We start from the raw sequence: 25,221 nt of genomic DNA on the forward strand, positions 1-25,221 counted from the left end.
GGGCGTCTGCTCGTCCGAGAGCCTCTCCTCCTGCATTTCCTGGGGAAACTGCGGAGGTGGGTGAAGGAACGTTGGGAAAGAATAACTTTTTTCCTTCTGAAAGAAGGCTTGCGTTTCCACGACATGATTAGGAAGGTTAGGGGTTTGGTGGGGTTTTCGGGTTTTGGAATGATCCTGCCTTAATTGCATTTCTTTGTGGAAGGTACTTCTTAACCGTTGAGTTCTGCTTTTACCTGGTTCTTTTGAGCTTGTTAGCATAAGCAAAGGCATTATCTCTTTCCATCAGTAACTCCTTTGAGTTCCTGTCTTTCAGTTTTGTAGTAACTTTTAAAGCTGCAACTGCTTAGATGTTCATCACACTACAAGATTTTGCAGGTTTCTAGTAATAACTGACAAAAAACCCCATCCTAACTTAAAGATAGTATTAAGCAACAGCAGATTTCTCGGGTTGCCTTATGGGTGTTTGCACTTAATACGGTTGTTTTTCGCCATGTGAAACTGATTGTTAACGTTTTATAGGATAAGTATAGCTTCTCTGTGTGGATGTTCTTCAGATATGTGCAAAGTCATCGCTGCTAGCTGTCAAACCAGAATTTTCCTGGAGTGGGCAGCCTGCGTTCTAGGACTGCTTTTGAAGAATGTGCTTTTTAAACTCTCATATTTCTGTGGAAAGTTTATCTAGTTTTCAGCACTCATTTAAAGTTTGCATATTAACTTCTAATGGTTTTATAAAAGTTGACCAAAAAAAGCCCTTAATGTGTGGGGGGTTTTTTATGCTCCGTAGGCACAAAATGGGTCATTAGACACTCCATTTTTTCCAAAATGCTAGGACGCGTGCACTTTATAACACACTATTTTACTCGTGTCAGGCTAACTATGTGGTGACTGGCATTTTTGCTCTTTAGCTTCTTCAGTGTTGTGTTTTAGCTTTCTAAGGAAAGAAATGGTTCCATATTCTCTTTTCCAACCTTAATGATTCTATGATTAGCTAATTAATTGTGTAGTAGAAGTTCAAAGTTATGTCAGTTATAACATGTTTAACCTGTGAATATTGCTTGTTTTCCCTTCTGCTCCCTAAAGTCGCCTGACGGGTGAGGAAGGCAAAGAATTCGCTGCAGATGTCAGAAGACACTTTCTTCGACTTTGCAAAGTGTTTAAGGTATGTCTCTTCCATTCGATTTTTTATGAATGAAGGTATGTTTAGGTGGTCAAGGTCAGCGGCCATTGTAAGACTTGAATTTGAGTTCATTTAATAAGAATTCAAACTAGTGACATAGCAGTAAGGGTTTGTTGGCAAAATATATCTTTCGCGTTCTTAGAAATTACTACAGAAAAAATAAAATACAGGGTCTTGGATGCGTTCAGGCAGTGTTAAGCAGTCAAAGCTGATCTTTGAGCCAAAAAAGATACAGTGTGTTCTGTCTGCATTTAGAAACACTTCAGGGAATTGGAATATGCAGTAAATGTCAAATTTTTTTGAAGATTAATGTAGAGAAGGTTCTTAGCCATCTTTTTTCCCTTCAGTTTCAGATGTTTAAAAGCAATTGGAGAGTCAAGTGACAGTACATAACAAGCAAAGAAGTAAAGAACTTTGGATGTTTAGAGCTTACTTCAGTAAAGATGTCTAAATTACAGAGAACAAAGATGTCTTCAGAACTTCAAATTGTTTTATTGATTTGGAGTGTATGTAATCAGGAAGGGTTTCCCACATGGGTGCATTTTTCATCACGTGTTTGCTTTTGACAGCTCTCTCTTAATTGAGCACAAGTGTTTGTATTAAGACAATACTTAACAGCTACTTCTATAAACTGAGGCTTTATGTTTTTTTTCAGGCCCACATTTCTAGTCAAAACTCAGAGCTAAGTAATGCAGCATTACAGGCGTTAGGATTCTGCGTTTTCAATTCAAAAGTTACATCTGAATTATCCGGTAAGCAAACAAACTTCAGTGTGGATGCTGGTAGTGTGTGTGTGTGTATATCAGAGTTCTTTCTTTATTTCTTTGTTAGTGTATACTTTAATTTTGACAAAGTTTACAGTTTCCAAGTGGTGCAGTGGTTTTGTATTAGCAAGTGTGATCAGTTCGCCAATTCCATCTTGTACAGAAAAACTGTAATGTTTTTTCATGCTGTTCTGCTAATACTGTTTTACTAACTTCTAGTTTCATTAAATGCTTTGGTAGCAGTTAGGTACTGTAATTAGTTTTGTGGAATTAGTAATCAAAAAAGATGTCCAGGTGGAAAAAGGATGAAGAAGGGTGTTTTGTTTGTAGAATTTGGGTATGCATAGTAGTGCTTTTCAGTGTTTTCCAGCTTTTTGCTGGTTATTACATTAAATCATATGTAATGATCATATGTAACGGGTTGGGTTGGAAGGGACCTTTACAGGTCATGTAGTCCAACCCCAAATATTGTGCTGGTAAATATTTCAAATTAAATTAAAGTAATCCAAAGTCTTATGGCCTACGTTCCTAGAAAGTGCTAAATCCCTTTAACAAAAGGTTTTGCTGCTGAGAACTTGAGGCTATGCATCAAGGTAAAAACCCTGGGTTTTGTTAACAGGGGGAGCTAACGTCCCAAGTTGGCTGGTCCTCGGGAGGTCCCTGTTACACTTTCCAGGGGTCAGGCATATCCAGTTGCAATAACATGATCAGAAGCTGCTCAGTGTCAGCCTCCTGCACCTGCGCGTGTGTGTGTCAGATAGGCAGGTTGGGGGGTGGTGGGAGGTGGTTAAGCTAAGGTTGCCTTTCACGGGCACACAAGGAAATGTATTGTGATTTGGCCGCCGTGTGGCGCCTTGATGGTGCGGGAGCCTGTAGCAACTCTTCAAATGGTAATAACAAACGGCATACTGTCAATTATTCTTTCTTTTTCTTCTTCTGAGAAGTGTTAAATACTCCTGGACAAATATTCTGGGATGACCTTTGTTAGAGAGAAACTTACCCTCAGGCAAGACTGAACAAAATCACATGGGTGGATGTGCAGAGAGCGTTTTTTCATGTGGCTCTGCCATTCTGTTTATTGAAATTGATTCTTTCTCTCAGTTCTTCTACATGTTTTCCAGTGTGTCCTGCTTTCTTGTTACTCAAACTTTAGCCTGATTTCCTGTGAGAATGAGGCATCTATAATAATGTCTGTGTGGTCCCTTTCCTTTCCCCTGTAACTTTTTTTTTTAACCAGCTGATAAATTGCAATCAATTTTGTTAGAGAATGTCAGGCTTCAGAAATAATTAAATCCTGAAAACAGTGGAGAGTTAGGGAGGGAAGACAAAAAGCATATGTAAGTCTTGATCGAGGAAAGGAGTGTATATGACCTTATGTTTCTGATAGTGAGATCATTTACCCGCAAAGCCCAAATTGTAAGAAATCAGGCTTCACTAGCTTTGAGTTGTAAAGGAATACCCGATTTCGCCATCTGTCTTCCTAGTTGCATGCAAGTCCTGTGCTAGCCTTACTCTTCTTTGTGTAATGAGCTCACTGTTACCTCAGTTACAACTTTACCGCCCTCTTTAATCATAAAGCCTCTCGTAGACCCTAAAATGAATTTATACGTGTCAGTATAGCTGTGAAATTGACCAAAGTGCTGCTAAATTCACTTGAAATCCAAGCAGTTTTGAATAATTAAATATTTAATCTTTAGCTCTGGTGTTTTTAGCTAAAGCTGTCTTCTAGCTTTACGGTTTCCTGGTTTCTTATAAAGGTAATATAGACACACTAACAGTATCTGTATATTAATACATTTTGAGCTTTTTTGCTAGTTTATTTTGAGAGAGATTTCCAAAAATTGCCAAAAAGTAATGTTTAAGATGTTAGATCACGTCCATTGGGACTTCTAGTTGAATGGATCTTTAGTAAAGTTAACTGAGCAGAATGACCTGAAACTTGCTAAGAAGCTGATTAGGATTGCATGAACAGAATTTGAGTGCTGTGTGTTCTGCTTTCAGCGACTGAAATACAAGACTTGCTTTCGGTGGTGAACAGTGTTGCTGTAAAAACTTCAGACAAAAACACTCGCACTCGGGCACTTTGGGTGATCTCTAAGCAGGCGTTTCCTTCTGAAATTGTTAAAAAGGAGGTAAGTTTCTTCACTTTTTGTGTGCGTGCCTGATTTCCTAGGGAGGTGAGGCTTGTGCAGTCTCTTGGTCGTGCTCCACTCAGTAGCTTTTGAATCTGAAGGTCATTTTCCATCAAATTTGACAGCCGAGTATAGGGCCTAAGTTCTTGGAAAAGTTGTAAGGGCAGCTGCAGAGGGAAAAGAGCCAACAAATTACTGCTTCTCTTGAGGGAGAAGCTGCGGTGTGAGCAATTCTGTTAGATACTAGTGCATAACACAGGGGAGAAATGCTGTGAATACTCCGGTTTGGTCAGGGCTCTAACCTTAAAACTAGACCCAGCATGATCCAAACGCAGGGCACAGTCCTGGGAAACAAAATTTCATAATTCCAGCTCCTCGTGGAAATACTTGTATTTAGGTGCTCACTCTAATGTTCTCTTCCTTCCTCAGGTGTCCAGTATTATTTCTACCCTGGAAACGATACTTACTAGAGGAGATGTACAGTCTATGGTGGTTGAATACGAAGCACTAAATGTTATTATACGGTACGTGCACTGCGATATTAAATTGTTAAAATAAATGCTCAGTTTTTTTGAAAAATATTGAAACAAAAATTTTTTTGAACACTCTTTGAACTGTTCAGTATGTTCAAGACTGTTTTCTCAGTGTTCTGTGTTACAGTCAGTAGAACAGTGAAACTGTGTGAACTATTGTCTCTGTTTCTGTCTCTTTCCCAGTGGTTCTCCTGAACTGCTGCATTTGCAAAATATTCCATTAGTGATAATATGACAACCAATTCTGACACAGAAGGTGGTCAATATTCAGATAAACTTCCATTGCTCTCATTTTTAATGGCTTAGTTAGGAATTATTTCCAAAGCCTCATGCGTGCGTCCCAAGTTGTGTTCTACATTCTCATTTTCAGAACCTACCTGGTTGAGAAATTCTTAGCCGTTATATGGGTTTCTATTTAAAAACATCTCCTTGGTGCTTTACAGATTTTACTGCCATGTTTCCTGTAACAGAGTTGAGGGTACGGTTTAATTCCAAAGGTGACTTTTTAGGACCAACACCGAGAGTGCGTTGTTTTGGTCAGCAGTGCTAGAATAGTCAAATTTTATCTTTACTTAGTATTAATTTGATTTCTTTATTAGTAAATATGTTGAGCTTGTATCTTTACTGTTATTTAAGTATTCTCTTCAACTTTTTGCATCTGGTTTGAACTGCAAATCCATTTTAAAGTGAAATAGTTAAAGCAGTAGTTATTTGCTTATTTTATCTCTATTTTAATGCATCAGTTTTCTGTAGCAGAGAAGTTGGATATTATAATTTTCTTTGTATTTAGCAACTTCTTGCATTTGGTTAATTGTACGCTAAATCCTCTTTTACAAATCTGAGATTCAGTAGGCAGTTGTTTCTGGAAAATTAGACATTTTGTTAAGTGGTTTATTTTAATTATTTTTTATTTATATATATAATAATTTTATATGTGGTTATTAAAAAGAATGTAGCTATCCTTAAGAGCAAGAGTTGTACCTGAAAATAAACGGATACTGGCTCTCAGGCTGATTGACAGCAGTGGTAAGACAATGCTCTTGTTCAGAAGTTAGGCTGCTGAGAGATGTAATGGAAAACGGTTCTCTTAAGCAGCGCGTGTCCTCTGGCTTTAATAAAATTATTTGAAAGGCAGCAGTTTTCCTTAGTACAGCAAACTCTTCGTAAGCTGTAGTGATGGGGACTTGGTGTACCTGTGCCAAAGAGGACGCTGGCAAAATTCCATGACTGAGAGACAAGCTGGTTCCTACAGGCTGGGTTGAATACGTGCCGGGTGCTCCCATTTCTGAAAGTCTCGTTGGCTTCTGTGTGGGATGGTGTAAACATACGGAATTGTTTGTCACACTGTGCTCTAACAGCTCAGTAGTAGAGGGATAAGAACACTTGACTAGGCTAATGCACATTGGGTCTGTGCAAACAGATGGCTTGAAACTAAAGGGGGGTAGATTCAGACTAGATATAAGGAAGAAATGTTTTACGCTGAGGGTGGTGAAGCACTGGCCCAGGTTGCCCAGAGAGGTGGTGGATGCCCCATCCCTGGAAACATTCCAGGTCAGGCTGGACGGGGCTCTGAGCAACCTGATCTAGTTGAAGATGTCCCTGCCCACGGCAGGGGGGTTGGACTAGATGGCCTTCAGAGGTCCCTTCCAACCCAAACTATTCTATGATTCTATAAACCTGTGCTGCTTCAGGGTTTGAGTTGTTTTTCCAAAGCAGACGTGTATTGTTTTCAGGACACATGGCCTGTTGGAGCTGGTCTGGACTGCTAGGAACGCACAAGGGACGGCTAATATGCAAACTTAGTACTTGGTCACTGATAAGGAACTGATGATATGTTCCTTTCGGGTTTCCAGTTCAGCTTGTTTGCCCAAAAAGCTGTGACAGAATGGAAAGGACAGCTGGAAATGTCAGGCTGCTCTGCTTTTGGAGATGTTTAGCTGAAATAATGCTTCAGCATTGCAGTTTTAAGTGAACTGTCAAAATACAATTGTTTAGAAAAATAAAAAAATAAAATTGTTTACAATGGTTTCCTCTAAATCACATGTTGAATTAGAGCATTTATCGATGATACCAAGATTATCTTTGAGTGCCTGAGCAGTATGTCTGTTGGAGATTTGTAATACCCGTATTTGTTTTTTGGATCTAGCTTAATGGAGCAAACTCCAGCCCAGATGGGAGAAGAGGCTGTGAGGTGGGCAAAACTGATCATTCCTCTGGTCGTCCATTCGGCTCATAAGGTGCAGTTACGAGGTGCCACTGCTCTGGAGATGGGCATGCCGCTGCTCCTCCAGAAGCAGCAGGAGGTAGCGGCTGTCACCGAGCACCTAATGACCACAGTAAGTAGAAATGCCGTGCCTTTTTTCTAGAGACGACAGGAATAGTAATGGGGGTTGTTGGTTGGTTGGGGTTTTTTTTAATTTTATTTACAGTCTAGATAGTGGCAGCAAAAAGCTACTGTGCATTGACAGGAGCTTCTTGATGGCAGCAGTTTTGACAGAAAAATTAATGTAACAGCAATGTAAATACAGGACCACTGTAAAAAAAAAAATTTTTTTTTAAATTTAAGTTTCTGACAAGAATCACTGATCGGGAAAATAACTTGCTGTTTTTAAATGACCTTTAAGCACCTGTCTTGATAGCATTAACTCATAAGTATCGTTAAACTTTCGTTGTTTCTTGAAGAGAATTTGCTTGCCGAACTAGAATCAGCAGAACTTGGTGCGGCAGTAACTCGTACCATCTAGCTCAGCTTCCTACTTAAAACAGGGCTGGCTTCAAAGTTAGGGCCGGATTGCTCAGGGCCTTGTCCAGTTGAGATTTGAGTATGTTAAAGGATGGAAATTCTACAGCCTGTCTGGGCAGCTTGTTCTAGCGCTTAACCACCCTCGTGGTAAAAATGGGATTTGTCTTGTTGAAACTTGAGTCTGTTGCCTCCAGTCCTTTCTGTCAGTACTTCTCTGAAGCGTCTGGCTTCTTCCTTATAATCCAGCTATAAGTAGTGGAAGACTGCAATTGTATTCCCTCCCACCCCAAGTTAAACAAGCCTAGCTCTTCTGTCATGAACTGTCCTTAAACCATCTTAGTGGTGACCCTCTGCTGGATTCGTTCCAGTTTGCCAGTAGCTCTGGTACTTCGGTGCCCAAAGTTTGGCACAGTATTCAAGAGATGATCCGATGAGTACCAAGTAGAGGGGTCAGTTCTCTTGGCTTGTTTCTTGTGCTTTTGCTAGGGTGGTCCAGTATGCAGGAGCACATTCCTGACTTCAGATTAAAATTCTTGTCCCCCGCCTCTTTTTCTGCAGAGGTGCTATGTAGCCCGTGAGTCCTCAGTGGGTACTGGTACCTGGGGTTCGTCTATCCCAGGTATAGGGATACATACCTCAAATTGGCCTTTGAATTCTGTGAGGTTTCTGTCAGTCCATTTTTCAAGCTTGTAAAGATCCCTGTGAATGGTAGCCCCGTCCTCCAGCATATCAACCGATGCCTTCCCCCCCCATCATGGATTGTGTTAAATCGTATCAGCCCTTGTTGACACTTTGTAAATCGCACACGTAACCTGGGCTCTGGACTGCTAACCACCAACCTTTGAGCCTAACAGTCCAGCCACGCACCTTGTAATCTGACTAACTAGTTTGTATCTCCCCAGCTGGGCTACGAGGACACTAGAGGAGACTGTGTCAAAAGCCTTGCTGAAGTTGGAGTGGAGAATAACTGCTGCACTCCCTTGTTCTGCAAAACCAGGCATTTCCTCATAGAAGTCAGTCAGATTGGAAAAGCAGGTTCTTCCGTGTGCCTAGAAATGGCTTCCATGGGAATTTGCTCCATAATTTTTCCAGGCATGGGAGTGAGATTGGCTAGCTTGTAATTCCCCAGATCCTCTCTTTTGCGTGGTTTTGGTTTTTTGCTTTTTGGGTGGTTGTGGGGGGTTTTTGTGGGTGTTTTGTTTGTTTGTTTGTTTGTTTTTGTTTTGAAGTTGGCATAAAATTTGTCTTGCCCTATCCCGTCACTGGGGATCTCTACCAGTTGCAGCGGCCTCTCAAGAAATAATAGTGTGGCCTCGTTTTGTCATTGGCCTTCTCCTTCAGCATCTTTGGATACACCCTGTAGAGTTTGATGGATTTATATACATCGAGTTTACTTAAGTAGTCCCCAACTCAGTTCTTCTCTACCATGGGTTGTACCTGTGTGCCCAGCAACAAAGGTGGTGGGAGACAGACGTTGGAGGCCTGAGTCAAGACGGAGGGAAGAAAGGCACTGAGTACCTCAGCATTTTCCATGTCCACTGAAAGATTCCCCGCCCTATTCAGCAACAGCCACCTTGGTCGTTTTGATGAAGCTTTTCACATTCCCCTTCACTTCCAGAACTGTAGGCTTATTTATTTTGCCTTATTTGCTGCTGAAGTTAAGTATGTTTACAAAAAAACCCAAAGAAGGTGGTTTTTAGGGTCACAGTGTGTTTTGACTTGAGAGCTAGAGAGACTACAAGTATTTAAGGAAATGGATTTTGATTTGTTGGTTGCCACTATCAGAATATTTGAAACCAACCATAAATTTCTACTAAGAAGGTAATCAGACGGCAGCAACATCCGACTGATTTACCAGCAAATGCTACGTGGTACAGAATTAAATCCTTCTGATCTAGAAATAGCATAGTTCCAGGTTGGTTGTGCCTCCAGACATTAGTGTGAGTATGTAGTTCTTAGAATACTTTGAATATATTTCTTGTGGAAATTATGTTTCTTTCTGTCTGCAGAAATTAATTTCAGAACTTCAGAAATTGTTTTCTACAAAAAATGAGACTTACGTGTTAAAATTATGGCCGCTGTTTGTCAAGTTACTTGGAAAGGTAAGCAGAAAAGCAGCAAGTTGTACAATCATGAATCTTTAGGGAAGCGATTTTTGACAACATAAATACCTTAATTCTGAACTTCTTTATCTTCAGACACTGCATCGTAGTGGCAGTTTTATCAACTCGTTGCTGCAACTGGAGGAACTTGGATTTCGTAGTGGCTCACCAGTGGTAAAGAAAATAGCCTTCATTGCATGGAAGAGTCTAATAGATAATTTTGCTCTAAATCCAGGTAGATTAAAAAAGTTAACCTGAATTGTTTTGACTACTGTCACTTTGCGTAACTGGAGGGGAATATTCTGTCTAATAGTGGTCAATACTATGGTACATACCACTGGATATACGCGTAGTATCTGTGGTATATACATCGTGGTGGATATATATACATAGTGGTATATACTGTGCGTGTAGACGTAAGTAAAATTCAAGTTGTTTTTTTGTTTTGAGTTTTTTTTAATTTAAGGAAAAGTGACAGTTTGATCAGTAGTTCTATCTTAACTTTTCTGCCAGGAGAAATGAATAGAATAAAATTAACAAACCTTTGTTTTGTAATGTTTGAATTGATCCAAACAGCAACGAAATAGAGAATAAAACATTCTATAGATTTTATTTTGGACTGTGGATTAATTGGAGAAGAGTAATGCTTCAGGATTCTAGAGGTGTTAAAAAAGTTGCCTTAAAGGTATAACTGAGGCCTGAACAAGTCTAAGTCTAGCCTGTGTCAAAACACACTATTTATTTTTTACCTTGATTGTGCTTCTCCTTACTGCATGTCCTGAAGAGAAAGCTAAATGTGGGCATTTCTTGGTTTAGAAGAAATGGTTCTAAAGGTTTCAGTTCTTTGAGTTGAACTTAAATTGTCGTTTTAATGTGTTTCCTATCTGGTCATTTGTTCCGATCGTTGTTTCCCATAAGTTAACTAACAAAGGATTTGATTCTATCAGAAGATTAAAATCCACGGTGCAACTGGTGTTCGTTGCGCGTGTTCTGGTGGGGCTAATGAGGGTTGCATGCAGCAAAGGCAGTCCCTGTCAGCAGTTAGTTATGAATTGCAGGTGGGCAGGTTCTGGTGCTGCTGAGCTGGCTAAAAGTTCTTCTCCTTGAACGCTTGCGTAGGCTTGAGCAAACTTCTGTCCAGACACGCTATGCTACTTCTGCTTCAGTGGCAAATGGTCGTTTGTGGCCTCAGAATACTGTAGTTAAGATCATTCGTTCTCATCCAGGGGCGATGCACGTGTACGTCAGGGGTTTGGTTTTTCTTCTACCGTGGCAGGTAGGGCTCTCTAACATAGCAACAGGAGTGAAGTTCCTTCTGTTTATGTTGGTAGTCAGTAGATTTCACTCTTGGTATTGGAAAGAAACGCTTGCTATTTCCAGGGTCGTTCCAGACAACAGTTAGAGCAGTAAAATAGTCTGAAAGGTTGGTGCGTTTACTATGTATTTTAGTTTTGCAAGTTGTCATTAATTGAAATTTAAGCTAAAATGTATTAGGAAAAAACCTAATAGTTTAAAAATTTTCCTTTTTTGTTGTTCTGCGATTTAATTAATTGGGTTGCTTAAATATGCTTTTTTGGTCTTCAAGATATATTGTGCAGTGCTAAAAGGCTGAAATTGCTAATGCAGCCACTGAGCTCGATCCATGTGAGAACAGAGGCTTTGGCACTGACAAAACTGGAGGTCTGGTGGTACTTACTCATGAGGCTGGGCCCTCAGCTGCCTGCAAACTTCGAACAGGTAACGCAACTGAAAATAGTCATAGCATAAGCACTTAGCCTGTGTTGAGCATGTGAAGCTAAGGCCCTGCTCTGTCGCCGTAACTTGCCCTGTACCTGCTTTGTCCTTCTCTAGTTTATTATGAAAATCAAACTGTCTTAAGGAGCCGAATCGAACTTGTGTATTTGTGTGCGCTCTGTGTGTGTGTTACATATAGCAGGAGCGCTTGGGACTGTACGCGCAATCTTTTTAAAGCTCCAAAAGGTCGGAGAGCCTATCTGCGTGTCATGTGAGCACCTCGGTGAAAACCTCCAGTGAGTGCACGGCAGTAGCAAACATAAGGACGTTATATGTCCTCTCGCTGTGCCAGTGTGTGCTTTGGAAAGTCTGCCATAGGAAAACATACTGAAAAGGTCACAAAATATTTGGAAAGATGCGTAGAGAGAAAAATGATCCAGGTGTGTCATTACTACTGGCATTATAACTGGAATGAACGTAACGTTTCTATTAGGCTTCTGAATCTCATTAAATCAAACTTCAGGAGTAAAGAAAAAAAAATTACCTTTTTAGATATGGTACAGTTGGATCATTCTAACGTGAGTTTTTGTTTAATCTAGCCATTTAATTCATGTATCGGTATGCGTATTTTATTCAGCATCTTAAAAATAGTTATAAATACTCAGAAACTCTGAAACGCTGGTGCTGTGAACAGCAGTACAGTCTATGTGATATTTGAAACGTATGGTTCTTTGTGGCTTATGGCTTGTATGTGTCGTACCTGTTTTCACTGAGGTTTGATATCATTGCAGGTTTGTGTACCATTAATCCAAAGTACTTTAAGTCTAGATTCTTCTGCTGCATTGCAAGGGACTCCCTCGCGTGTACCAGCCAACCAAAGTTTAGCCTCGGCAACCCCTGCGCCAAAATCAGGTATTAAAGTACAAGCCTGTTTCCAGCTGTATTCTGGATGCAGCAAGTCATCCGTTCTATTTAACGTGTTTATGCTTTTTCATTTGCGATATATTATTATTGAGAACAGTAATCTTTCTGCATGTTCGTTGGAGAGCTCAGAGGTGGTGATTTACACTGGATAAAATCAGGCTGTTGTAGCCAGCATTTCAAGTTTACGAAATTGTGCTAATCAAATTGTGTTGAGGACAGTTTTAATGTCCTGAACTGTGTTTTCTTTTGCAAGGGAAGCTTTGGTTTGAAACTTAGTTTTTCATGTATTCATATATGTGCTATTTATATATGCCATTCGCATTTCTATAGCGCTTTTTAGTTTCTGCCTGAACAGTAACCCAGTGATGATGATACATCAACGATTTTGGCGCTTTAAATACATGTGAAATCACACCTGCTCGAGCTTTACAGCTGAATGCCTGAGATGAGGAACTGCCTTTCTCCTCTGCATGGAAAGCCTAGCGTTCACAGCTTGTGTAATTCTAGACCGCTGTAATTAGAAGCCTCAGATACGTTGTGGAAGCGTCCTAGATGTGTAGATCTTCTGTTGTTCCCTTTTTCTAAAAAAAAAAGAAAAAAAAAAGGTTTATCTCAGTTCTGTGAGATCGTATCTGGGGTTGGTCAAAGAGCCTTGCACCTGCGACTTCTTAAACTTGTGTCGGTCTAAAAGTTTCTACTGGAAACTCGTTCCTAGCAGTAGAGTTACTATATAACTAGTATATAGTGTAGTAGCATGTAACTTGATCTATAACTGCAACTTCCACGGAGACTCTTGTTGCCAAAATAAAGTTTGGCCTCTGAGCCTTGGCAATCTTTGGCAGATATTTATACTCTCAAAATACAGTTGCAACTGTGACGTTAAACCCTTCTTAGTAGGAGTGCGGCTCGGTGTCTGTCTGGCTGTTAGAGGTCCCTTTCAGCCGACGCTATTCTATGATTTGTTCTTTCCATGTTAACTTCGGGATTTTGGTCTATGGGATCTTTCCTTTCGCTTGATTGAGGGTGAAAGATGAGCCACTGTGACTTTTCTCCCCTCACTTAGGTCCTTACCCGTTCGCAAGTCCAGTCACACCAAGGATGAACTTGAATTCCAGTACAGCAGGAGTGGTGGTGATCCCGTCCATTCAGCTTTTGGGAATTGAAATGCTGCTTCACTTCTTGATGGGACCAGAAGTTTTAGATTTTGCTAAGCAAAACAAACTTGTACTTAGTTTAGGTAGATGAGTTATATCTTTTTTGAAGTACTTTTGCGTAATCTGAAATTGCCAATTTTGTTGGATTTACAGGTGTCATAGCATGAAATGCTTTAAACGTTTAAAACTGTTAGTTGTCATCTTTAATATTAGAAGTTGGTTTTATGTTAAATGCTGTAAGTATACATATATACTTGATTATTTTTAAGGCTTATCTTGCCAGTAGACTGCAAAATAACAGATTTACAGAACGCGTGGTTTTTGTTCTCCTAGAGCCTCTCCAGCACCCGCTGATCAGTAGCCCTTCCTTTTTCTGTAAGCATGCCAGCACGCTTATAAACGCCGTTCAGGATGGCTTTATTGCAATTGGAAAAGAAGTTCCTGGTAAGAATTTGGTGGTGAAATTTGATTTCTTTTCTGGAAAATAAAGTGGGGGAGGGAAACTGAAGGAAAAAATAACCGCTTTCTGTAATATTCCAGTGTTGACAAGAAACAGAACTGGGCTGACTTGGTTTGAAAGCTTATGTCAGTTTTGGCTTACATCGAAGTCTGTTGTTTAACACAGTTTGGTTTTTTTAACTGCAATCTTGTTTAATGTTTTTATTTCAAACTGAATACAAATATTATGCTATCTTGTAGATTGTATGCTGAATGTTATATGGAAGGACATAAATGGATATGTAAAAACAGCTATTGAATCAGGTAAAAAGTGATTTATTTTTTTTCTTCTTTATTTGTCATTGCTGACCGGTTAGAGGGTTTTATTTTAAGACTAGACCTTAAGTAGTATTTGCTTCATTGCTGGTAAAACTTGGTTTTAGGCATCATCGGTAGTTGTTTTTGAAGCAACAACTGATATTTTTCGTGATGCCTACACCTTTGTGTGACAAATACAAAATCACGCTGATCTGATGCGGTGAGGCTTATTAGGGAAGGCACGGCAGCACATGACTGCAGGGGTATTGCACGTAGCAGTAAGGCAAAAGCACTTCAGCTGCTTTTCTTGCTGAAGAAATCTTTCCATTTCCAAAAAAAAAAAAATAACCCCACCCCAAGTCTTTGGTAACTGAGAAATTGAGACATTCAGTGTATTACTCAGATTAGTGTAAAGTCTTTGTTCTCTGACTATGGCTACCTTTTTTTTCCTTAATTAAATTTTATTTCATAGTGAAGTATAGTGTCTTTACAGATGTATAGAAGTGAGTTGTTTCCTCTTTTAAAAAAGTGTTCGTTACTCTGTTAAAGGCTTTGAAAGTCCAGAATATTCATAATAACGAAGTCTCTTCCATTGAAAGATCTAACTGAAAAGCATAAGAGAAATGAAGTCTGTTGCTTGGATGAATGCAGAATTTCACAACTTATTTTAGCGTGTCGAAGTGAAGGTTGTTAATGTTCCGAAGGTGTTCCCATTTTACTAATGAAACTTGGGGGGGGGTATTTAAACTTTTCAGTTTCAGTTACGCTGCTCTTCAGAGCAGAGACTTGGTATCCAAATCTATTCACTATTTGGTATACGTTGATAAATAAACACAGAATTTTTTTGATCTTGCAGGGCATGATACGTAAGTTTTAAATGATGGTCAGTGTGACCATTACTTTGTTCTGCTCTAACTGTAAATATGCTTTATTCTAGGAAATAAGAAAGACAAGCAAGGGTCGGAAATACTGACCATGTTGCTCCAGGCCTTAAAAAACATCGTTAGATCAAATTCTCTTCCTGTGCAGAAAATACTGGTGGGTTTGTCTGGTTTTTAAATCGCGTTTCTTTTTGATGGTCTAGATTCTGATTGATAGCAGCCTTTTGCATCTAACTTATCAGAATGGTCTCTTTAGAAGAGACAACTTTTTTGGTGTAAACTGTAAGTTAGGCGGTTCTCATCAGACGGCATGGAGTTGCTTAAGGGTTTCTTTCTTTAAAAGCGTTTTTCAGATTTATCGGTAACGTTCACAGAATTGGGTACGTGGTTCTCCTACCAGAACCTTCTACTTCAAAGGACAGTTACTTTCACGATGGATTTTTTTTTTTCTTTTTACTAAGGGGAAGCAATTGTTACAATTTTGCTTTTATTTGTGGTGTTACTTAAAATATTCCAGCCCTCGGGGAAAAAAATATTTACATGTCTTTTCTTCTTTTCCCCTACGTAGTCCCTCATTGACATTACTGTTAAGGAATTGCCTCCAAAAGTACTGGGATCACCAGCTTATCAGGTTGCTGATATGGATCTTTTAAATGTAAGTCTGACTTCATTCCAGAACTTGGTCTGTCTTTGTGCTGGAATGCATTAGGATGTTATGTTGGCACCAAGGAACGGAGCACTTCACAAGTCGTTAGATCCAGATCTTTCAGGAAACCGTATTATTCCATGTTCCAGAATGCAGACTTTCTTTCCAGCCCTCAGTTCTGAGGAGTAATTTCACTGTCCGTAGCTAAAAAGGGATATGCTGAAAGTACTGTAATAATGAAAGAGGATTTCTCACGTTCAGGTCACGATCTAAAATAGAGGTTGCAGATACTTTGTGAGGAGACTGAATAGCCAAACTGTGTAGGACTACTTATCTACTGAAAACTGATGTTTTGGGGAAATGTTCTGAAGTCAATAGAGTTGAAGTACTTTAAAGACAGGTAGAAAGTGGTATTCCTCAGGAAAAATTAAATGCACAGAAGCAAAGCAGAGAATATCGTGCTAGACAGCATTATTTCAGAACAAGTTCAGGAGTCGTGGTGAACTAAAGCCTGAACTTCCTGGCCGTAGCCTACCGCAGAAAGAGCGGCGGTATTCATTAGTAGCGAGAGCTGCTCTGTTCTACTTTGGTCCTAACGAGCCCGAACTGGAGTGCTGTGCTGTGTTCTGTGTACTGCACTGGGAGGGAGAAATAGATGATGGCAGTCCAGAAAACAACCACAAAAACTGACCTGTGAGAAAAGGCTGAAATGACAGTATTTTAGGGGGGGGGGCGGGGGGGGGGTTTTTTGTTTGGGGTGGAGCAGACTGAGTAGGAGCATGCTACCAGTTAGACTTATTAAAAATTTAAAAGGTGGTTTGGATGATGATCAGCTCTTCCCCTACATCCTCCGGTAGGTAGGGGGCAACTTGTTGATTTTGCAGCAGTGGAGGCAGAGCTTTCTAGCTGATGAAAGCAGCTAAACCTTTACGTTGTGAGCCAGGGAGTGCGCAGCATTCGTTCAGAGGCTTTTAAAAGCAGGCAGATAGCTGTGAGGGAAGACCTAAGTGTAGCAGAGTAAGCAAATGCTTCAACTCGAGTAAGTAGTATAAAACTTTGTCTACCAGAGTTGGCTTAAGAGCTCAACTCTCAAAATTCCCCCCAGCTTTTTTCCTGGGTGTTTTGTTTGCATTTGGAGGCTTTTTCCTGACTTAGGTAAAGAGACAAACTTTATTAAGGTGTTGAAGCTTTAATTGGTGGGTATTCAATGCATTTTTGTTAAATGCTTTAACATTAGCAAACCTGAAATACTCCTGATGGGTTGTAACAGAGGTTGTCCAAAAGATGTCGTGCTGAAACCTTGAAATAAGCAAATCTCAGGTTGCTCCATCTTGTTCCAGGTATCATAATACACATTGATTGCATTATGCACACCTACCTTATCGCATCGCGTGTCATGTCAAGGCAGCAATGACTAAGTGCTATAGAACTCACAGCCTTTTAAACAGAATAGATTTTTGCTTCAACTATAGTATAATTGGTATTCTGCTGAAGCTTAGGTGTCCAGCTTTTTTTGTCCAAATTTTTATTTTGAAGTGTTAGAACTGACAGTTTCTAATAACTGCAAATTTCTGGCTTAGGGTTACATATAGCATATAGATACACATGTGAGTGAGGCAACCATTTCATTTGATCGATGTATATGTTGTTTTGACCTCTTAAATTTCTCTTACAAGGGAACACCAGCTTTGTTCTTAATTCAGCTGCCTTTCCATAATAACCTCCTGGGATGCTGTGTAACAGATGAGAGGTACGTGGTGGTGTTTGCTTATAACAAGCTTCCCGTAGTTGAAGACATTATAGACTTTTTTCAGCTGAAGTTAGGAAGAACTTCTCTTACCTGCTTAACTTTCTTCCGTAGATTCTTCGTAATTCTAGAAACGCTCGTGGGCTATGTTTTGTCTGGGCCTACATCTCCACTGGCTTTCAGTGAATCTGTGATCTGCATTATTAATCAGAGTGCAAAGCAAGTGGAAAATAAGGAGCATCTCTGGAGAATGTGGAGTATTGTTGTTAATCCGCTGACCGATTGGATTAATCGGGTATAGTGTCTTTTTTGTTCTCTTCCCCATTCCCGCCTCCCAAGAAAAACCACAGGAAAACCTTGCGCTGATCTTTTACCTTAATGTGTTTTTAGGAATCGCGTGTCTTGAAGTGATGGTAAAATTACATAAGTCTTGGTAGTATTTGTGAAACTGGAATCTGTGCAGCACTTTTTTTTTAAGAAGTCCCTAACGGGAGTATGAACACTTGCGGTGAGGTAGGATGAAGGGCAGTAGTGGCGTAGTGATCCAAAGTGTGGTTTAAAGCGATTCCAGTCAATAAGAATGAGCATTCTTGAGCACAGTGTCCAGTATAGTGTGGGGAATGTTTTTCTCTCTTTTTAAGATCATAAACATGCTTATAGATGCGCTTCAAGCCTTCACTCCTCAGCATAGTCTTGCTGCTACGAAGGATGGAAACTTGCCCTTTGGGACCTCAACTTTTACATACTAAGAGGCCTGTTTGCTTTATGTGAAAATACAATAAATACTGAGTTGCGACGTTTAGGACGTAATTAGAACAGTGCTTCTTACTAGTGTTAGACTTCTTGATTGGAAGCCCTAATGAAAGCCCTATAAACCGTAATATTCAACGGGTTCCACAGATGACTTACTGGAAGTACGTGGACTGCGATGCGGGAGTTGTTGAACTAATCCTCGTGTAGTCGTTATACCGAAAAATCTTAGAATTCGTGAAGGAAGTTTTAGGTTCCTTAAGTAGGTTGCTGTCATCACTTCTTGCAATAAGTAGAAAATACGTAAGACATTTTCTAACTGATTGGCTTTATTCTTGGAATTAAGTTATTCTGGAATTGAGAAACGGTGCTTTTAATCTCTCTAAATAGTAGGATCAGCTTGAACTCTTGAAAGAACGGAGAATAGCTAATTTTGAAACGCCACTGGCAATTTAGCTTGCACAGATTCAATGTCCAAAACAAATGTATTCAGAGTAGCTTTATTTGTCATCTAAATTTTGCAGCTTCCTTAACCAGAAAATTGTTTCCTCGTTGCAGACGAATGAAGTAAATCAGGGTGATGCACTGGAACACAACTTCAACGCTGTGTATAGTGCATTGTTGCTACCAGTATCGCTTATCTTCCCCATGAAGGAATTTCCACAGGTAACAGTGAACGCATAACGCTGATGAGAAACAATGTGGGGTTTATAAAAGCTGTAAGGCACTATCTGGTAATCTCAGAGTGGAGTTAGTTACCAATATGTGTATACATTGGACCACTGCTCCAGGGTTGGAATTCTTGAGTTAAGTAGGTTTTGACAGAAGAAGAAAACTTAAAGCAAGTTTTTATCTCTATGCACAGACATTGATATTTATAAACTTTTTCTTTCTGTTGTTAAAGCCAACTATGAAATCCTTGTTGCGCACTTGGTCAGAGCTGTATAGAGCATTTGCTCGCTGTGCTGCTTTAGTTGCAACAGCAGAAGAAAACCTATGCTGTGAAGAACTTTGTGCCAAAATAATATCTGGGCTAGAAGGTGAAACTCCAGTAGTGAGTATAAACCAGTGATATTGAACTATATAAATACGTTAGCAGATATATTTTAAACTAGATATAAGAACCTATTGTAAACTCTAATGTAGTCCTTTCTATAACTTAAAATGTTTTGGGTGAGACTTAGATAAAGCTGTAACAAAACTCTTTTTACTAACAGGAGTTCGGAGTTAATCTAGAAATGGACTGAAAGAAGAGAGTAAAAATAATTCTAAAGCTTGACTATAAAATAGCAGTTAAGCAGTCTTTGGATTTGTCTTCTAACTATTTAATACTGGTTTAGTGAAAATAAGTGGTAAATACGATTTGTCCGGTTGAAATGTGTGTGCATATGTAAAGTAGCTTCAGGCTGAATTAACAAATGCCACAAAACCAGGCATTTTGATTAGGAAGGAGGGTCAAGTAGCACTGTAGCATTCAGAGGGCATAACTCGCTATATTCCTGGTACCGTCAACCTCGTGCACTAAAATTTAAAGACTTTACTTCCAAGTTTTATAAGAGAGAGAGGTTTTGAAAGAGGAAGCCTTTACATTATCTGTCTTGCCTGTTTGCAAGCCCGAGTCATGTGGGGAGGTAGAGCGTCTGCAGGAGTCAGTGAACATTAGCTTTGGAACATAAAATCCTTCGTGCTTCAAAGTTGACTGTATTTTGAAAAAATACCATGAAAGGAATGAATAAGAAACAGATGAGAAGGAAAAATGGAATTTGAAAACATGGGATTTGGAGGATTACATCACTGTAACTTCCTTTGGATGCCGCTGTACCCTGATGATAAACTTCAATTTTCAAAAATTAATAATTATTCAGCAAGCCAAACTTAAACAATTTAGAGCTTCAGTATGTAAGTTATATTGAAACTAAAGTGGTTTGTTTGGCCCACAATATTAACGTTCCTTTTAAAAGCAAGGGGTTTTCTTTTTTTATTTAGAAGAATTTGTGATGAATCCGGGGGTGGGGCGGGGGGGAAGCTTGACCCATCTTTTTGTATGTACTAGAAATCGATTGTGCTTCCTGAATGTCAATGACGACCTTATTGTTATGCCTACAGTGACTTTTCTGAAAATCAGGCTTTGTACAGTAACTGAACTTAAGCACACGCTGACGTTTGGCAACATGTTTTGCTAGACAGCTAGTACCTTGAACCTTAATACTTTCGATGCATCTTCTTAAACCTAACACCTTCTTACACTGCCCGTTACTGTTTTGCTTCTTTAGATTGTATATATGCTTATGTCTTCTGTGTATAGAATGGGAAAACTTCAGCTTGTGTGAACGTGTGTATTTTAAAACGCAATCTTAGCTGAGTCTTACCTGATAATGCAGACAAATTTCGTCCACTTTTAAATTTAAAAGCTGTTTGTATTGCTGTCCTGAATGGCCAACATTGTTGGGTTTTTTTTTTCTGTCGCTGTTGCTCTTTTGGGCTTTGCTGATGACTTCTGTTTCCTCCTCAGATGTTTTCAATGATGGATGGTCTTACCCATATTATATCAGTTATGGTTGACTGCATCAACTTTGCACCATATGGTACTAAATATCAGCCAAAAAACAGATGTAAGAAAATACTTGAATGTTGGGGGGGTTTTGTGTCTTTCTTCCAGAGCCGGTTGAAAATTAGAGTTGTTGTAGATGCGGAAGGGATGACATCTAAGCGCTGAAGGGATTGACAAAAAAAATCATCAAAAAGAACTAAAAATACCACCCAATATGCATATTTGAGTATCGGATCTGTTCTGTTTGTTGAGCAGTTGAGTAGTTACTGCGTAGCGTGACAAAATACATCTGAAATGGATGTAAACGTTGAGGCTGCTTTACTTTTCAGTTCACTGTAAAACACTGCGTGTTTCTGAAGTTGTATTTGGTATTTTGGCTACGATTTTGTTTTTGCATGTGGAATCTGCTGCTTTTGCTTTGTTCAGATGTAATCTGAAGCAGTAATGCTTGATGATAATCCACTGTCTAATTATATAATATCTGCCTAAAACTGATGATAAACTGTTAACGTAGCGTTTGAAAGGCTACTGCTCCTGAAGCTGCTTTGCATAAAACAGTCAAGAATAGGTTTAACAGAATACGAAAGGTCATTGTATGTAAAATGTTCTTTGGTCTGTCTCCTACTCCCATTTACAACTATTAAAGCTGAAGAAATGATTTACAAAAGGAAGTTTTTTATAATTTCCTTGCCCCATGTGAACGCGTTAAAGTACTAAGACATTGTGTTGGGCTGCTGAAAGAATGAAATGCTTTAATTGGAAATGTTGATGAGGAAAAGCAGGATGGAAACGTCACTTACAAATAAATAAAGGAACTAATAAAACCCGATACTTCCCCTTCCCTCCTCACCTGTCGCAGAACTTATGCGTATCAGCTAGTATCTCTAGAGTGGTTGCTGTGCTTTTGCAAGTAGGCGTTAAAGATACTTGAAAGCATAGTCATTGCGTGACCAACCGTAAATGAGAGGAATAGGAATCGGATCTGTAGCGGTGTGATAAAACAATGCGTTAAAAATGTATGTCTTCTATTAGGTCTGGGTTTAAGACTTGTACATAGAGATAGTTTGGGAATCAAAGTTCTGTTTCTCATGTAGACAGCAAGTTCAGACACGGTTTGTTGTAATGCGTGTTGGTTAGATAGGAGAAAAATTAAATTTTTTTCTTTTTTATGTTAGCTCCACAGACACCTACAGATTGGTCTAAGAAGAAAAAGGAACCCCTTGGAAAGCTTGCCTCTCTATTTAAACTCCTGGTGACGTTACTAAACTCTTTCCATGTGTTCAGTTCCAAAGAAATCTATTCAGAAACATTGGTCTCTGTTGGTCCTTCAATTATTGCTATTCTTCACAACATCATCAGCCACGTTTCATTGCCTTCAGTGATTGGGACTATGTTTGCAATTTTTTCAAAGCCCCTGGCAGTGTTTTATGAAAAAACAAAGTGAGTATTTTAAGAACGGTTGGAAAACTGGATTCATTGTATTGCTGCATATTGGTGAAATTTTGTGTGGTCTGTAGCAAGCGGTGTATTTAAAAATAGCTCAGGGTTTTTCAAAGCCTCGGCGCTAACATGCTAAGAATTTCCAACTTCTGCCAAGTCTCTCACCTTTGAGAGCACCACGTATTTGGCTAGATTCGGCCTAGCCAGTAGGTACTGGTTTTGTAGTGCACCCCAACACTGCCGAAAGAATGGGCCTGTAAGGTAGTGGCTGAGAACGTGCTGTTTTCCACAATTGCTGCCTGTGAAGTGGGGTGCTGGGACTGAGCGTGTGGTGCACCCGGGCTAAGGTGGCTGCCAGGAACGGCCTGACCGCAACAGCGCAGGTGTGTTGCCTCAGAGCCCGCGGCGCAGCCCTGCCCTCCAGTGACTTTCAGTGGGATTCAAAAAACCACGCGTGTGAGTAGCAGTCTCCCTTGTAATGCTTCTCTGTAGAAATAAAACCCAAACCTCTGTAGTCACACCTGAAAGGAAACCGATAGGACTTCTGGCAGCTTGGTATTTAAAATTGCTGTCGCTGTAGAGTGACTGTATCGTCACCTCTGCAAGACTGAAGTGTTTGGTTTCCGCCTGTTGTTTATTTTCACTGCAGTGAAGATATTTATTAACAGTAATTTGTTTTTCTAGTGGGCAGGAACTGCGTAAATTTTTGTAGGAAAAAGAGAAATAGTAAGCTGAAGTGCACTGAAGTCCCGTAAGTTTTTAAGCGGAGGGAAGTACGGAGAAATACTTGTTTGTTGCTGTGCGCTTTGTTTCTTTTTCATATGGCTTTGCTTTTTTATTTTTTAATTGCGGTGGGCTTCTCTTCCCAGGACGCGATGGAATTATTAGGGGCTTGGTGGGGCTGGGCCAGCAGAGGCTTGTCTCCCGTTTGTTGATGACGCAAGAGATGTACGCTTTGCTCAGGATAAGGAAAAGAAATGGAGTACAGCTTTGAGTGTTTTGGGAGGAGGGAGGCTAGGATAGGGTGCTGCCCGACAGCCCGTACATGTTTTCTGGAAGCTTTTACTGAAACTTGAAGCAGGACTGCTACCGCTAATCTAAAATTCATCAGGAGTCTCTGTCTCGGAGGCAAGAATCCACTTGTGCCTGTGCGCGGTTGAGTTGAACGCCACCTCTCTTCATCTCCCATCTCATCTGCCTTTGTTTGAGCATTGTCTTTCTTAGAATTTTTCTTTAAAAGGGAGAAGTGAGCGTTGGAGATATGTTTTTGAAGGAAGGCGTATGCAAGCAAATACACGTTTGGGAACCTCTTCAGGTTGGATGTCACAGGCTTATAAAATGAATTATTAAATGCAGTTTTCCTATGTTTTTCAGTGTGCCTAGGTGTACCTAGGGATTTATGTGCATGAAATTACTTAGTTTAGGTGGTACTTCAGCTTTTTAACGCAGGTATTTACAGGGCCTGGGAAATCTGTTCTGGGAGAGGGTTAAGAGCAGCACGAAGGCAGCAGTTAGAAGTTATTTCATAAGAAAACCTTCAAGTTTGTACTAATTACTGCTGATCTTTCCATTAGTTTCTCTTAAAGTTAGCATGTAAGTATCAGTGGGGGTTAAAGGATAGGCTTACTTGAAACTATTTACACCAGGAAATTTTTGAATCGCCCAATGGGAGGCTTGTGTCACAACATTATTTCATCAAGTTGTATACTAAAACTAGCGTGCAGTGCTTGAGTGCGTTATGTGTTTAATTCTTGTGCTTGGGATAAATGAGACAGCAAAATATAACTTTTTTGTTTGTTTTGGCAGGCTTGCTGATGTATCTAAAGTATACAGTAATCTTATCAACAAGGTAAATTTGCTAGAGAAAAAGCTGGGGTTTGGGAAAATGTGTAACACTGGAGTTTTGCCGTTCATCCTGTATTCTAAAAAATAAAAAAACCTAAAAAATGTAATGAAGGTAGAGACTTAATTTTTAAACTATTTCATTTTTTACTAAAAAGGTAGCTGAGGGGAGGACCACTAAGCTTAGCTATTAGACTTTTCGTGTGGCGTTTAAACTTGTTTATTCAGGCCATACTATTCTATGGGATAATAATGTTTTGAACTTGTAAATGGTGAATATGCGCAATATTTGAATTGAATAAAACCCCTATTGTTTCTTCTCTCCCTCAGCTTGAAAAACTACTGGCCGAGATCATCCTGTGTTTACAGTCTCACTGCACTGGCTCTTACGACAGTGAACTGCTAGAGCAGCTTTCTCCATTGCTCTGTGTAATATTTCAGCATAAGAGCAAACAGATCCGCAACCAGTGTGCCCACTTCTGGAATGCAACCTTTGCGAAGACTGCGTCACTAACATATCCTGAAGAGTTAAAGTAAGATACGTATTTTTTTTACGTTTATGTATTTTTGAAGGAAGAGATCTCGGGTTACGTACAAATGAATTGGTATTGTTCTGGTTGCCATTTATACTCTGCTTTTTGTGCAAGCTGGGATATCTCCTGGTCTTGTTGTGTACCTTCCCCCCACCCCTCCAGAAGTTTAAAATCATTTTTTCTTGAGCAGATCTGTGTTAAGCCAAGCCAAAAAGAAAATTCCGCTCTTGCTGCCTGGTTTTGAAAGCGTTGAGATAGCCGAAGAATACAGCGGCCCATTCTCTGATGCGGTAAATATTTTGTTGACCCCAACGGGTGCTTCACTGTGTATAACTTCACGGGAATCGTTCAGAAGGTAGTGGCGAGGTCAGTTTTGATTTTTACCGTGATTGCCCTGCACTTGCTTTGTGTTTGGAGCGATAAACTATGCTGGGTAAGCACCGTCAAAAGACTGAGCTGGTTCTTAACAGTTTATGCATTTAAAACTTTGGGTTCTACTAGCTTGTTTGAACTAATTAATTTTTTAAAGTTGTCCTCTATGTAATCTAGAGGAAAATGGGAGTGTGGGACAGTTTAGTTTGTAGAAATTAGTTAATACATCTCGGGATGGGTTTGCGAGCTTGGAGTTTCTTCATACAATGCATTCAGCGTATCTTTATTTGAATAGATGGAACATTCACAGCTGGATGCAAAGATAAGCGGAATGGAAGTAAAGTTGGGTCAAAAACGAGACTCTATATTGGCACAGACGAGTGAACTGAAAAACGAAGTAAAAGACAAGTCCAGTAATGTACAAGTAACGTCTGCAAAGG

General features: G+C 39.7%; 1 protein-coding gene across 1 annotated transcript in view; it reads left to right on the plus strand.

The window, feature by feature from the left end:
* The window catches only part of RIF1 (replication timing regulatory factor 1), a 37,499-nt gene that overhangs the window by 1,436 nt on the left and 10,842 nt on the right, over positions 1-25,221 (plus strand). The window contains exons 2-25 of the mRNA XM_009319029.1: positions 1,081-1,159; positions 1,833-1,929; positions 3,943-4,073; positions 4,503-4,597; positions 6,753-6,942; positions 9,359-9,451; positions 9,548-9,686; positions 11,037-11,188; positions 11,977-12,097; positions 13,173-13,346; positions 13,597-13,707; positions 13,963-14,025; positions 14,957-15,057; positions 15,469-15,555; positions 17,223-17,296; positions 17,408-17,588; positions 18,602-18,709; positions 18,948-19,097; positions 20,556-20,655; positions 21,770-22,034; positions 23,841-23,883; positions 24,207-24,409; positions 24,600-24,699; positions 25,077-25,220. Coding sequence (XP_009317304.1) covers positions 1,081-1,159; positions 1,833-1,929; positions 3,943-4,073; positions 4,503-4,597; positions 6,753-6,942; positions 9,359-9,451; positions 9,548-9,686; positions 11,037-11,188; positions 11,977-12,097; positions 13,173-13,346; positions 13,597-13,707; positions 13,963-14,025; positions 14,957-15,057; positions 15,469-15,555; positions 17,223-17,296; positions 17,408-17,588; positions 18,602-18,709; positions 18,948-19,097; positions 20,556-20,655; positions 21,770-22,034; positions 23,841-23,883; positions 24,207-24,409; positions 24,600-24,699; positions 25,077-25,220 — 3,001 coding nt within the window. The remainder of the gene's footprint in view (positions 1-1,080; positions 1,160-1,832; positions 1,930-3,942; positions 4,074-4,502; positions 4,598-6,752; positions 6,943-9,358; positions 9,452-9,547; positions 9,687-11,036; positions 11,189-11,976; positions 12,098-13,172; positions 13,347-13,596; positions 13,708-13,962; positions 14,026-14,956; positions 15,058-15,468; positions 15,556-17,222; positions 17,297-17,407; positions 17,589-18,601; positions 18,710-18,947; positions 19,098-20,555; positions 20,656-21,769; positions 22,035-23,840; positions 23,884-24,206; positions 24,410-24,599; positions 24,700-25,076; position 25,221) is intronic.

Source organism: Pygoscelis adeliae, unplaced genomic scaffold, assembly GCF_000699105.1.
Source record: "Pygoscelis adeliae isolate BGI_AS28 unplaced genomic scaffold, ASM69910v1 Scaffold222, whole genome shotgun sequence".
Taxonomy (NCBI): Eukaryota; Metazoa; Chordata; class Aves; order Sphenisciformes; family Spheniscidae; genus Pygoscelis; species Pygoscelis adeliae.